At 40.8% G+C, this 14,764-nt stretch overlaps 1 protein-coding gene across 8 annotated transcripts in view; it reads left to right on the top strand.

Annotated features, from left to right (window-relative positions):
• KLHL32 (kelch like family member 32) overlaps positions 1-14,764 on the top strand; it is a 139,790-nt gene that overhangs the window by 106,172 nt on the left and 18,854 nt on the right. For 4 of the 8 annotated variants that reach the window (XM_074581078.1, XM_074581081.1, XM_074581079.1 and 1 more), the window contains one exon: positions 13,623-14,349. In XM_074581078.1, the coding sequence (XP_074437179.1) occupies positions 13,623-14,349 (727 nt within the window). Of the gene's footprint in view, positions 1-7,610; positions 7,928-13,622; positions 14,376-14,764 lie in introns of those variants that run through there. The other 4 variants (XM_074581083.1, XM_074581084.1, XR_012586281.1 and 1 more) reach the window with 4 other exon arrangements.

The raw sequence follows: 14,764 nt of genomic DNA, 5'->3' as shown, positions 1-14,764 counted from the left end.
GCTAGATTTTTCAATGATGGTTGCTGGGTTGGGGGGAGATCCCCTTCTCCCACCTCCCATTGTGCTCTGTCTTCACCCTGTTTGAGAAAAGAGAAATGCTACTGTAAACTTTCATCTCCTTAAACTGAAATCAAATTACAGTTAAGAGTCCTAGTTAGACAGCTGTGTTTATGAAGAGATAAGCTTCCGTTCATTGCAACTTCAGAAGAAATTAGCAGCGATGAAGCACCTAGCAATGTTGGTTTTACCATTGCGACAAATGATGGAGGGTCCAAATTTCAGCATTTTGTGGTGCGTTAGACAATGGATGGCAAGAAGTTGTTACCTAAAAGCTTCTTGCCATTTGATCAAGCTATTAAAGAGTGGCAGATCTATTAGGGTCCACAGGTTTTAGGAACCTATGAAGGTACATTTTAGTAGTGTTTATGATGAGGGGGCTTGCTTGTTGTTTCTAATTAACTTTATGGCTGGAGCTGTTTGAAAGGAAAAAGCGAGGTTCTGTCTCTGGATGCCATATTTTGGGTTTGTTTTTATTGCTTTGCTCTGGATAGATTGACCACCCCCACCTCCTCTCTGCCCCCTAGATGATCTTGTTAAAATAAAATTTACTTTTATTGCAGGAGTAAGTAGAGCCTTTCCAGCATGATCAATCCCAGCTCATTTATTTTATGTGTGTACACTTCCAGGTGTGCACAGGAAATTGCAGTGCACAGGAAAATAGAGTGGTTGTCAGCAGTGAGGTAGCTGTAAAGGCTGTTGCTGTAAGGACTACAAACTAGCTCATACAGGCTTTAAACACGCAACTGTTGATATTGAGTGTCATTGCTAGGGGTTACACTGGGCCTTGCTTGTTCCTTCCATCACAGCAGAAGAATGAGTTAGGTGCAAGAAGCACATTTGTAGATCTGCCTTTGTAGAGAAGTTCCAAATGACTGTAAAAGAAACTACTCCATGGTCTGCAGCCTTGATCACACAAGAATGCACTTCTCTTGAAGCACACTATGGGATAGTTTTGTCTTCGTTGCTCACAGGAGGTCAAGAAAATGCAGCTTTTTGCTGCCTGTATGGAGATGTGCTTTTCAGCTGCAAAAATATCTCAAATACTTTTGTCAGATGATATTTAGGGATCTATTTTGTCTTCAGCTTCAGGTAGCTGCATCTCACCAGGTTTCATTCCATGGCATGGAGCACAAAAAACTCTACAGAACTTTGGTAGTGGGGTAAAGAGACTCAGTTGTGGACAGGTTGAGGGGACAGATGATTTTGATTGTGTGTTAGCTGTACCAGTGCTGTCTTCTCTCATATCACTTAATTTTTCCTCTCTCTTAGTTCCCGTGTTAGGAAAACGGTTGAAATACACACTTCTCTCAAAGAAGCTCGAGTTTTACTGCTTATAAATTGCTTTGAGATACTTGGAAGGAAAGTGCTATATAATTTTGAAGTTCAGATTCCCCAGAAGGTGTAAAATGGCAAACTTCCATGAGCTGTGATAATTTACAACAGCTGAGAGTTTACCTTCTGTCCCTACCTTACTTCACTTCGAGCTCAAGTAGATGAAAAGTTTAGTTTTTCCATTATAGCAACTCTTTGCTTTCATATAATACGATTCATTACCATATATAATGTTATATATTAACGTAGTTCAGCTGGCCTTCTGTAAAGCTGATTTTCGATCATAGTTATTTTATTGGAAGCCTAAAAACATGAAATATTTTTATTCAAGTTAGTCAATGACTTCTAGGTAGGCTTCTGTCTAGTCTTGTTTCCAGTAAATATAAGAAATGGTAAAATAAATGCATCGGATGAAGTGTGTAAAAAGTGAATACGATTTTGAAAAGTGTACATTCTATTTTTAATCGTTATTATACAATTGACACTTTTTCCTATGTGTTTCAAAGGAAACATATATGTAAAAAAATTGGAACTAACACTGTCTCTCTCACAACCTTTTTGATAAAATAATGGGCTTCCTGTGAAGGCCAGTATCATTATGTAGCACCAGGGAGGAAGGAAGCTCATGGTAAAGCACTGGACTGAGAATGCAGGGGGTCTGTATTTGGTTGGTGGGGAGTTTGTCTTTGGGATAAAGACTTCTTCCCTTCCTCACAAAGGTGTTGTGCGGGAACATTTATTAAAAATTTTTGAGATGTAGATACAGTTGTTACTAATGGAGCGGTTTAATTATGACTAAGGAAATCTGCCAAAGTCATGTAGGTTATGTATCCTTTCTTGTGCCTGTTGAAGACTGTGCAGGACAATACTTTTGTCTAGCAGCCCTGTGAGGAAATGAGGCAACTGGTGATTGATGCTTTATAGCTTAAATGTTTTAAGCAGATAGATCTTATCAGCTCTTGAGAAAAATTGAGAAGTATTTTTAATACATTGGGATTCACTTTTAACGCCATTAATTTTGATAAATGTTTGCTATTAATACAGCTGCATTACGTACCTCTACCTTAATCACAGTATCATATCATGAAATGCATCATTTGTGCTGCTAGACAGACTTCGGCCAACAACTCTGCTTGCTGTGTTATTCAGGGCTGAAAGCACAAAATCAAATTTCTGCCTCTTGGAAAGTGGCTCACAGACTGCAGGGCTGGTGTTCTGAAAGCTGCAGGTTGTCCTCTTGACATCGCGTAGATCCCAAACCAGCAAAACTCCAACCAAGATGCATAGTATTTCTTATTTAGCAGGACAAGAGCTTACTATAGTAGCACTCTGGACAAATCCACTGCAGCTTTTGCAGACTGATAAGAGGTCAGGGGAACATACGCTAACAAATGCTTTCACTCTCCAGATCTAATGAACCTTGGGGTTCTCTAATATACCTTTTGGGCCATGTGTTTCTTGAAGCCTTAACTCACTTATGTTTGGTTTCCCTCTCTATTGCCTGAGCTTACTGTCTGATCCCTCAGCCCTCCAAATCCCGTCCATCTGTGAAGCTGTGGGTCTGTGACTGGATGGCAGTGATTATGGTTGGGTCTGGAAGGATTGCACATCTTTGCCTTTCCTGCCAGCTCTGCTCTCAGACTCCCGTTCGGGAATGCACTTCAGGACCCCTTGTACACAAAGCCAGTGCCACTGCTGAAGCAGAGGTCTAGCTCTAGTGTGGGGATGCATGGCTGGGCAGGAGTTGGGGACAAATAGCAGAATGACAGCACCTTTGAATATATGATGTGATCCTTGTGGTGGGGAAATGTGAATGTGAGATTTTGCTACTTGTGTAGAGAGAAGCATGTTTGCTTCTGAGCCTTCCCGCTGGTCCATCCAACAAATAAAGCCCGTGGTGGCAGGTTCCCAACTGTTACTACGCTTCTTCATTGGCACGTTAGGAATGTTTTGGGGTCATTCCCAAGAGTTCACTAGATCTATATGCATATTGTAAAATGTGTCTTTATACTTGGAAAAAGTTGGGCGTTTTAATATTTGAAACAGGAGGAAAGGTGGAACTCAGCTGTCAGCTGAGTGGAAGCACTGGGGGGAAGTACTTGCCAAGTCACTGGCAGACTAGGAAGCTTTTGTCATGCTTCTTTTATCTAGGACATGGAACTAATAGATATTCCTTAATTGGGCTGGGTTGGAGCCTTCATGCTATCTGAGGGTAGTAAGGCTTTCCTCACTATACAAAGAAAAAGCACCAGAGAGCCTGGTCCTGTCAACCTGCTTACACCAACAGTAGGCTTCAATAAATCAAAGTGAAAGAGGAACAAGTGAAAACGGCACCTTCTGTGTCAGTAAGGATGCACAAGCCTGCTCACAGCTTCTTTGGCTCAGGGCACTTATGTGTTTTTCACTTAGATGAATGTTCTGTTTACAACCCCAAACTTTTAAGGAATTTAAAACTTCCATCCTCTTGTGTGAGGAAAAGGTACAGGAAACAAAATTGCTTAAAAGCCTTTGGTGTTTGAATCAGCCTTCTCTGTCCGCTCCCCCTTCAGGCAAACATTAATCTTGGCTTCTAAGCTGCCTTTTTGTTTTGGCATGCTGACCTGAACGTTTGTATGCATTTTGTGATGCTTGACAGACTAGAGAACATCTGATGATGACCAAGATCACAGAACAAAAGATTGACCACTTGTCACTTGAAATACTTGCTGCTTTCAGAGGTACAATGAGCTTCTTTTGATTTGCCACACCTTCCTTATAGCATAGTTGCAAGGATGGGAAGCCACATGGCTGGAACTGGGTGAGGTTGGGAGGGGAGATGAACTGTAGCTGAGGAGGTGCAGGAAACATGAATCTTGAATTCTTTGCAAATTTTGCCTAAGCAGCCCCAAATTTTTCTTTTTTGTTTTTTTTGTTTTGTTCTTTTCATTTGTGAGGCGCCCGTTTCTGTGCTGATGAGTAAGGTGAGAAACACCTAGTGGGATCAATTCATTTCCCATCTCTTAGAATGTGGGAATGAACAACCCAGCCCACCAGAAAACTAAATATTAATGCTGTCAGCGGCATGATAATTGGTCTCTGCTTTCATCTCCAAACAATCCCTTGCCTAGATTCCATTATTCATTCTAAGAGGAAAAGGGTTATTAATGCAGTGTTCTTTAATTTTTTTCTTTTGTGTGTGTGAGAGAGAGAACAGGAGAGCAATAATGCAATAAATATATTGGCTAAGAGAAAACATTTGCAAGAGATCCTTGCCCATTTTTTTTAATCTTCTCTTATCATGAAGAATGTGAGCCATGATAAATTGTTCCGCTAATCAAACAGCACTGAAAGGTTAGGTCATTGGAAGTCTTTAGTCATTTTGTGCTTTTCAAGAGTGAATTTGTTAGAATTATGCTGAATACCCACTTAAAGCCTGGGCTGAAAACCCTACCTGTGTTTTATAACTCTGCACTGTCAGAACTCATAATAAGTCAAACATTCTTTCAGAGGTACTCATAAGGGAGAAAAAACCCTGTAAATTTAAGAGTAATTTCAGATTGTAAATGAAAAAGAGAGGCACGACTGTTCATTTGCACCAATCATGCCTTCCTTTCATCTGCTCTGATTAGGCCTGGTGCGGTTTCATCAAACTACTCCATCACTGAGCTGTCACTCCAGTCGTCTGTTGATTGAAAACAATCAGGGCTCTGATGGCACAATTATTCTGACCCTTTAACTAGAGGCTGCTGTGATAATGAAAGGTTGATTATGATAGTTTGTGCCTCTTTCAGTTTGCCAAGAAGGTTAATTTGGGCATCAGACGGATGTTTAATGGGCGCTTGCTGGCTACACTGAGGTAAATGAGAACGTGCAGTCTTCGATATTGCACGGATATAGTTTGGCTGTCAATCATTGTCATTTTGAGTTTGTGCCTCACACTCTGGAAATCACATTTTATTTTTTCCTTGGGATTTAATTTATTCTGTGCCCTGAGGAAGTTCTTTCACTCTGTGACCTTCACAGTAGCTTTCTCTGTCTTTTTTCCCTTCCCTCAAATGGAGCCCAAAGGCATAATACATCTAGAGGAACATTTTTCTTTCATTTTTCACATTAAAAAAAAAAAGAAAGAAATTTAAAAAACCCTGTTTATCAACTCACCCCGAACGGAGCAAATAACGGAGCAAATGTTTTAATTCTGATTGTAAAATCAGGACGCGCAAACAAAAGTGTGCCCGCTTGCTAACGCAGCGCCTCACAGGGGGCTGCTTACATAGACACACATTTGTAAAACTGACAAACAGGTAATTTTAGAATGTCTCTGTGTAAAAAGTTGGAGGGGATGGCACAGCTTTATTTTCACAGGCTACATGCATATGCTTCAGCCTGGTGCCTTGTAAATACGGTCTCAGTCACTGTACTACAACTTTTTGAGTTGGAAAGTCTCTCTTCAAGGTTCAGGGGCAAAAGGCATTTCATTGCTGATTCAGAGATTATTAATATTTACTGTGTTCAGATTGAGAGAATCCTATGCATAATTTTGTAGTTGTTTGGCTCAAGGTGCAAAAGAAATGCAAATACCTCATAATTTTGATTGTTCTACATGCAGCTCATTACAGTCTTATTTTTATGCACATTTTTAATTCAAAATAAAAAGAAGAAAAAGATTTCTATCTTTAAGGCTCTCCAGCATTTAAGTTTTCCATGCTGCCCACAACTGTAAGGTAGTACCTGATTGATACAATTGCAAAGAGAATCTGGAGGCTGTGCTATGTTGTTATGCGCTAATTTCTAAAAATATTCACGTGCGATGACTCATGGCTTTAAAAAAAATGCATCTAGTGGTTTTTTTTTTTCCAGAAATAATTCTTCACCCATGTGTTTTTATCCTTAAATGGGTAATACAGTTCGAAGTAGTTCACCTTACCTAAATAAAACGCTCACAATGATATCCTGAACCCTCCAGGTTTGGTCCTTCGTAGTCTCTGAAGCGAGAGAAGGACTGAGACCCTTTAGAGATCCAAATTCAGGCCCTTTGGAAAGCCCTGTTCATTTTTAAAAGTGGAAGTTTCTCCATAGCCTTCAGTGGACTTCATTTCAGAGCCTTAGTAAATGTCCTGGTTTATCCATGGATTATGCTCCTGGACTTGAGATTTGAAGAGCCAAGGTGGTACTGACAATAACCGAGACAGTGGTTTCGGGGCAAGAGATTCCAGTCTGTAATGCCTGAGGCTTTCCAGAGTTAGGTAAACCCCAAGGAGAGGCCAAAGCATGTGCAAGTTTATAGCCAAAATACGTATTTCTAGCATATTCAAACACTGAACTAGTAAACTCTAAGTTTTGTTTTTTGAAGTTCCCTTAGTGCCTTAAAGTGATTGCTGTACTAACTGTGTTGCTTTCATGACTCTTTTTGGCTTATCAATCAATAGGAGCAGATCTATAGCACCACCCATATGCTAACAATACAAAGATACTATTTTGATGTTTTTTCCTGGCGTTACATTTTTGCTGAAGGTAAGCACCGGAAGGATTGCTCAGGTGGGATTTGTGTTAAAAGAAGAGATTTGTGGTTCTTTCTCTTTCACTGGTGTATATCATCATCAGATTGTCACACAGAAATATGATAATTTATGTTGAATATATCTGATATCAGTCCAGGAAAATATTTCCCTCCACTCTTCTGTATTTAAAATTGTCCTTTCTCCTAAAATGAGAATCTTCACTATGTTACTTTATTTAAGATTTCCATTTGTTTTAATGAGACAGTGTGAATTCATTGTTTTGAAACCTTATAAAATTTAATGTTTCCTTTTACTTGTTGCTGGAAAAAAAACCCCAGCCCTCTCCAAAAACCTCATTTTTTCCACTGCTGTCACTTTTTGACTTCATCTCGGTTGTTAGAGATCTTAGATGGTATAAACTAGCATAACTCCTTTGCAGTCTGTATGGCTATAATATGAATACAGAAACTAAAGAAGAGACCAAGATGACTTTAATGGAGTCCCCATGGCCTCTGCCTCTCACAGAGTCCAGGCTTAGAGAAGCGTTTTCTCTTTCGGAGTGCTGTGGACATAAACTTCTCCTGACACGACTTTGTGACTTAAAGTATTTTCCAAGCGAAGCTGGGTCTAATGAGCGCATCAAGCTTTCACTCATAATGTAGCTTGGCTTTTCTGGTTAGAAAACTTGCTGTGATGTCAAGTGAAGGTCTGGCATGTTTCCCAGCAGAGTGACGTGAGAAGGATCGCAGGGGAACGCTGAAGGGGCAAGGCACAGGCACGCTAGGATCTCTTGCTTCCCGGGATAGCTGGCAGCCCAAAAGACCAGGTAACTACTTATTGCAGGGTTATCTTCAACAGGCATGAAACTCTTTAATTCAGCTTTAACCTCACTGTCTCCGTGCCCTCTCTGGCTGTGGGAGGTATGTGGTACATCCACCATTAACAGCAGGGAAGGAAGGGCTGCACTCTGAGGCTGCGTGAGTTGGGACTGCCGAAGCACCGTGCTGAACGCAGAAGCAGCCATTGGAAATGCAATGAAATCACAATCCAACACACAGGTGTGTTCAGATGTATGCTCCAACTGTGCCACAGTGTATTTTTCCATCTGTTTTCTGCTGTTTTGAGAACGTACTCTATTGCTAAATCAAATAATGTAACCTTGGAGAGGAAAAATCCTTTGGGTTAAGGCTTTAGAATAAGAGAATCTGGTTTGAAAAATCTTGTCCTTCTGAGGGTCTACTTTTGTCATTTACTTACTTTAGAAGATGAATATGGCAAAATATATTATTTATTAAAGTTGATATAGGCACTAGGCTGTAGCTTCCTTTTCTCACACACTCATACATTAAAATTAATAGAAAAGAAGCTTCTAGCAGTTTAAACAGAATGTGCCTGTATTGCAGTAAGAGTAGGAGTCTTTCCTTATTTTTGTAAATTATTTAGCAGCGATACAAATATTTTAAAATTCAAAATTGTGGCAGGGCTCTTTGTTTTTGCTTGCTTACTTGTTTGCGTTTTAAACACAGTTGTAATTTCAAGTGCTATTGGCATCTCCTTAGAGAAGTCTGACTGTCTTTCCTTGCAGTGTCATAAAGCATATAATGGCTTTGAGATTATTTTGCCAATACTGATTATAGTTGCTAATCACTGCTGCCAGAGAGACTGAAAATAGGCCCTATAATTGGTGTATGGTCGGGGTGAATTTTGGACTTAATGTATAGGCACCAGGTTTCTCAGTCTGGATTAAACAAAAACTAAGTAAAGGTGGTGGAACTTGCTTTCATAAATGTACAGACGTTTGCTGATATGCTGCGTGGAAGCTTGTGCTTCTGCTGTATGTTCATGAGAGTTATATTTGCCTCCTTTACACTGAAGGAAATTTAGAACTGTATTACAGTCCATCAGTGACTATTTCTACTACAAGGAAAAGACATGTTTGGGAACTTAATTTTCTTTCTTTTGAACTTCTCCAGCCTTCCAATAGCTGCCAAACCATCCAGTAACTAGAATATCTGATTACCTGCACAGATAACTCTATTTTCTTCCGTGCCTCCATAGTGTGAGATCCCATGTTCTACTGGAGAGCGCCGTAACAATGTGTGCTGCATGACAAATGTAGAAATCTGAGGCTTAGTTTCTGAGTGTCCCTAAAACCATATGACCTAATCCATAGCCTTGTGTCACAATTTAGGAGTTGGTTGTGTATTCTATGAATATACATATAAATACCTACATTTGTAGCAGTTATTTTTAAGGAGTGCCCCAAAATGGATTTATGGCATCGAGTAGCAGTCATTGTAATCAGTAACAAGACAAGGAGATAAAAAAATTGTAGCTTTTAGCTCTTATGACCTTTTTTCTGCCTTGGTGTATCACAGGTTGTGTGTGGGTCGCAGAGAATACTGTAGTAAAATTGTGTTCAGCTGTAGCATGAGTTGATTTGGACAGGAACTTCTAAGCACACTGTGATTCGCAGACCTAAGTTACCTCCCTAAGACCCAGTAGACTTCTCTGCTGATTATCAAATGCCTACAGACCATGCAGGTGATATAGCCATGTGCAGGGTTCTTAACCCTGCTTTCTAAATAAATATAATAAAATGCAGTACTCCACTGCAAACTGACCTCAGACATGGAATCTGGTAAGAGCCAGTAGCAACCTACACAAAAGACAGCCTAGGATTCACCTTGCCCTCCACATTGCTGTTGCGGTTGCTTGTCAGAAGGGAAAGGTGGATGTAGGGTAGACCAAAGATACCTTTAGGTGCAGCGTGTAGAGGATCCCAAGGAAGTTGCAATAAATTTATTTAATTTTCATAAATAAAGATGCAGGACAGATGAGTAGCGATGAAATAGTGTAGGAAGGGATGGAGAAAGAAACCTTGATAAGGACATATAGTGTATCATCAGCAAGTTTGCAGATGACACGAAGCTAAGCGGGAGTGTTGATCTACATGAGGATAGGGAGGCCCTACAGAGAGACTTGGATAGATTGGACCAATGGGCCAATGCTAACGGTATGAGCTTCAACAAGGCCAAGTGCTGGGTCCTGCACTTGGGCCACAACAACCCCATGCATCACTACAGGCCTGGGGAAGTGTGGCTGGAGAGCTGCCTGGCAGAAAAGGACCTGGGGGTTCTAATTGACAGGCGGCTGAACGTGAGCCAGCAGTGTGCCCAGGTGGCCAAGAGGGACAATGGCATCCTGGCTTGTATTAGAAATAGTGTGACCAGCAGAAGGAGGGAGGTGATTGTCCCCCTGTACTCAGCACTGGTTAGGCCACACCTTGAGTATTGTGTCCAGTTCTGGGCACCTCAATATGAGAGAGATATCGAGGTGCTGGAGCAAGTGCAGAGGAGGGCAATGAAGCTGGTGAAGGGCCTGGAGAATAAATCTTATGAGGAGCGATTGAAGGAGCTGGGCCTGTTTAGTTTGAGGAAGAGGAGGCTGAGGGGAGACTTCATCGCTCTCTACAGCTACTTAAAAGGACATTGTAGAGAGGTTGGTGCTGGTCTGTTCTCACAGGTAATTAGTGATAGAACAAGAGGGAGTGGGTTCAAGCTGCAGCAGGGTAGGTTTAGGCAGGACATTAGGAAAAAATTCTTCCAGAAAGAGTGGTCAGACACTGGAATAGGCTTCCCAGGGAGGTGGTGGAGTCACCATCCCTGGATGTGTTTAAGACTCGTTTAGATGTAGTGTTGAGGGATATGGTGTAAGGGAGAACTTTGTAGAGTGGAGTTGATGGTTGGACTCGATGATCCCAAGGGTCTTTTCCAACATAAATGATTCTATGAAAGTTTTGATTCAAGACCGGAAATAGATTGTACGTCTCCTGTGAGTGCCAACAGAATCTTTGTATCGCTTTGCACCATCAGTGTGGTGGTTTAGAAGTTCTGTGATTTTAACATTAACATTAAGCATTAGTGGTTTTAGAGAAACATTTTTTACAACTCCAGGAATATTCTCAGTGCAGACCAAACTCAGCATGAACCATGTTGCTTTTGACAACCCTCATGCAGCAGAGAAAATCTGTTGTAATGGAGATGTCCAGCCCTTCTGCTGCAGATTGTCACACATCCCGTATGCAGAAATAAATGGAGATACTGTGTCTTTTGAAAGGTATGAGTGTATGTAGTGTTGCTTTTGTGTTTATGTGGCATTTGTTGGGGGACGGGAGCAAGGACAATAAAGGATAGAGAAATGGTGGAGTGCTAAGATATTAACAGGCATTAATATTAAACTTCTTTAAAAGCCTGTGGTTGTCAAGACCTAGTTTACATTAGTGCATGTCTTTTAAGAGTCTGTAATATTTGTCATTATAGCACAGGTGATGCCATCACAATGCCATTTTAGATGCAAGCGAAGGCATGAACTATAAGCAAGAGAAGCCAATCTGTTGGATGCAAGTGGTGACTGATAAAAACTGAGTTTTTTTCTAAATTCTTCTAATTTAGCAACCCACACATCATTCAATTGGTATGAATTCAGTTGGTGTCTTCATCATGATGAAGATAGCCTGAATTCCACTTCAGTTTCAAGTGTCTAGTCAACGATGAAAGCTAAGCGCCTCTGAAGACTTTAAGGAATGATTCACGTGGCCTAAGACATGAAGTAGGGAGTTACCTAAAACCACTCAGTAGGAGAAACGTGACACGTGGATTTGGTGGATTTAGAACATATGAATATAATGCTCAATGATTTCAAGTCCATAAACACTTTCATATGTATTTAATTAATGCCTTTTTTTACTAACAAGTCTAAATACATATAGCTAATGCACATTTTGAAACTCAATACAGCATTTAACTGACTGAACTACTGTTGCAGTTTTTGATGCCCTTCGTTGATTCCTTGTTTCACAGGGGTTGAATAGCACAGTGCAGCAGAAGTGTTTCAAATGAGTCTTAATAAAAAGCAGTTTTGGTTTGTCATCTTCTCTCTCTGACAGAATACAGAAACAGCAATAAATTTGATATACCATGTATATATGAAAGCCTGGAGTAAGACAGAAGCCTTTATTTCCAGTTGCTTCATGTGACATTCCTATGAGCAATACAGGGCAGTAAGTTTTAGCTGAAACTGTTGTTATCACAGGACTAGTTAGAAACTCCTGCTCCAGGAATTGTTTGCCAGGACGAAACCAAGTGTCAAGTAGAGGAGTCTGTCCTCACCCAGAACTAGTCAATGTCTTTGTTAGTGACTTGGATGAAAGAATAATACAGGTTTTATGTTTTCAGACAAGCAGAGAGTGGAATGGTTTTCAAGCGTTTTTGAAAATATAATTCGGATTGACAGATTGGGGCAGTGGCCTGAGCTAAGTAGTAGAGAGTTCAGTAATGACAGAGAAAGCATGACACTTTGTGAAAGTTCTGCAGAAAAAAGAGGCGGGAAGAGTACCCAGTCATAAGCTTAAACATTGATCAGCAATATCATAGTGCATTGACAGTCTCGTGTAGTGATGCACAAATAAGAATGGCATACATTGTTACGATCAAAGTGATCCTTCAGATCCATTCACTACTACTACTACAGCCTTAAGAGGAAAATTTTATCCAGTTTTCAGCAGCAAACATGAAGAAAGAGGGGCGTTTCCTTTTAATAACAGAGAACTGTGAGCCAAGCAATGGAGGTGTAGAAAATGTGACCCAAGGTGGATTGCGTGACTTTTTTGTTCAGAGAAGAATGAGATGCATCAGAGGTGGAGAGGGAAAGGAAGGTAGCAGACTGCTTTTTGTCCTGTATGGATGGACGAAGGGTGAATTTCAAGGGTTGGACTGGGGGTTCCTGAGCTGTGGAGTATAAACCCAAAGGTGGCAAATGAGGCAGTGAGCTGAAGGTTTTTGTGCTCCTGCATAGGTAAAAAGAAAATCTGTCTGAGCGGATAGCTGAGCATGGGCCTGGTTTTCCTGAGGCATTTCAGGTATCTTCATCACTGGAGGTTTTCAAGACTAACTTACACAACCGTTCTTGAAATGGCTTAGGTCTTTCCTAACCTCTTATTAGAGCTGGTTGGGTTCAATATGCTTTATGTAATTTAAAGGCTATGTTTAGTTTTGGCTGTTGATACCAGCTGCAATTGCTGAGCAGTTTCAGAGTCTTCCTTGCTGCTTTCTGTCAGTCCCAAACCAGCAGAACCTTTTCTTCATGTCTCTCTTCTCTGGCTTAATTTCTGGTGCCTTTACACCTCTCTCCACTTTATGAATAAAATAAATGAAGAAGGAAAAAAAAATGTTGAAGGATTCAGAATGTATTTTGCTGTATTCCTTCAATGTTTCGTCATAAATAGAATGAAAGATGGAGGGGAGAAAGGGCTTTTCTAATCATCTAACCGTAATCTTACTTTTCTTTCTAGTGTACTCATGGTCTCCAGTGATCACATACTCCCTACACTTATATTATTGCTCCAACAGCTTGATTCCAGGATATTGTGGTCTCCTACGGTATCGCTAACAGTTTGCACAGCAAACTGTTACATTGCGTAGCGGTATTGCAGTCTGATAATGCTGTGGAAATTCTTTAGGGGGACTGGTGCAATACAAAGCTTTTATGTATATCATAGGTGGAGTTTTAGTAGGTATCTTTTATGTTGATTCACATGCATTCCTAACTACTTTTTATATTGAGTGATATCACTACTGAGGCAAGTATATAGCTCTTATTGGAATGTAAGCAGTTTTCAAAAGACCAAATTTTGCCAGAATTGTACCCAAATAATTGGTGTCTTGTTTTTCCTTTCCTTCCCCCCACCTTTAGCTGGCTGTGAGGTGGTTGGAACACAACTGCCGCTACCAGTACATGGATGAACTTCTCCAGTATGTCCGCTTTGGCCTTATGGATGTGGATACACTGCATACCGTAGCTCTTTCTCATCCTCTTGTCCAAGCTAGTGAAACTGCGACAGCACTTATTAATGAGGCCTTGGCTTACCACCAGAGCGTCTATGCACAGCCAGTTTGGCAAACCAGAAGGACAAAACCTCGCTTCCAGTCAGACACTCTTTACATTATTGGTGGGAAAAAACGTGAAATCTGTAAAGTGAAGGAATTGCGATACTTCAATCCGGTAGATCAAGAGAACGTTCATATCGCAGGGATTGCAAACTGGAGCGAGCTAGCGCCTATGCCTGTAGGGAGAAGCCACCACTGTGTTGCTGTCATGGGAGACTTTCTTTTTGTAGCTGGTGGAGAGGCAGAGCACTCCACAGGCCGCACCTGTGCGGTGAGAACTGCCTGTCGATACGACCCCCGCACTAACTCTTGGGCTGAGATAGCTCCAATGAAGAACTGTCGGGAGCACTTTGTGCTGGGAGCAGTGGACGAGTACCTCTATGCAGTAGGGGGCAGGAATGAATTGCGTCAAGTGTTACCTACAGTGGAACGCTATTGCCCCAAGAAGAACAAGTGGACCTTTGTACAGTCCTTTGATCGATCGCTCTCGTGCCATGCGGGATATGTGGTGGATGGTCTTCTTTGGATATCAGGTAGAAAACGTTTCACACAGTTTGAGGTACTAACAAAATACAAAAATATTGTCTTGAATGAAACTAATAAATCTTATTTCGTTTATATGTCAGGATAACTTTTGCCTTAGGGGATGGGTATTTCAAAGAGTTTAAGCCTGGGAGCATACAATTAAGCCTGATTAGGAGTATAGGAGCAAAACATACCTCATACAATATCTTTTGTCTGCTAAATATCAATCTGTGTTTCCGAGCTGCATATATCATATGTGCTACCTCCAGTTGCCACTCATAAATGACAGTGAATCAAAATGATAATGCATTTTTTTGGACAAAGTTCAGATGGCAAATTCTATGTGCTTCTGAAAAACAAAAACCAAGACCCACTTTCTGTAGTATGATCTGATAATACCGTCTTTATTCCTGATAATGAAAT

The sequence above is a fragment of the Larus michahellis genome, chromosome 3 (assembly GCF_964199755.1).
Source record: "Larus michahellis chromosome 3, bLarMic1.1, whole genome shotgun sequence".
Classification (NCBI taxonomy): domain Eukaryota; kingdom Metazoa; phylum Chordata; class Aves; order Charadriiformes; family Laridae; genus Larus; species Larus michahellis.
This window is presented reverse-complemented; position numbering and strand designations above follow the sequence as displayed.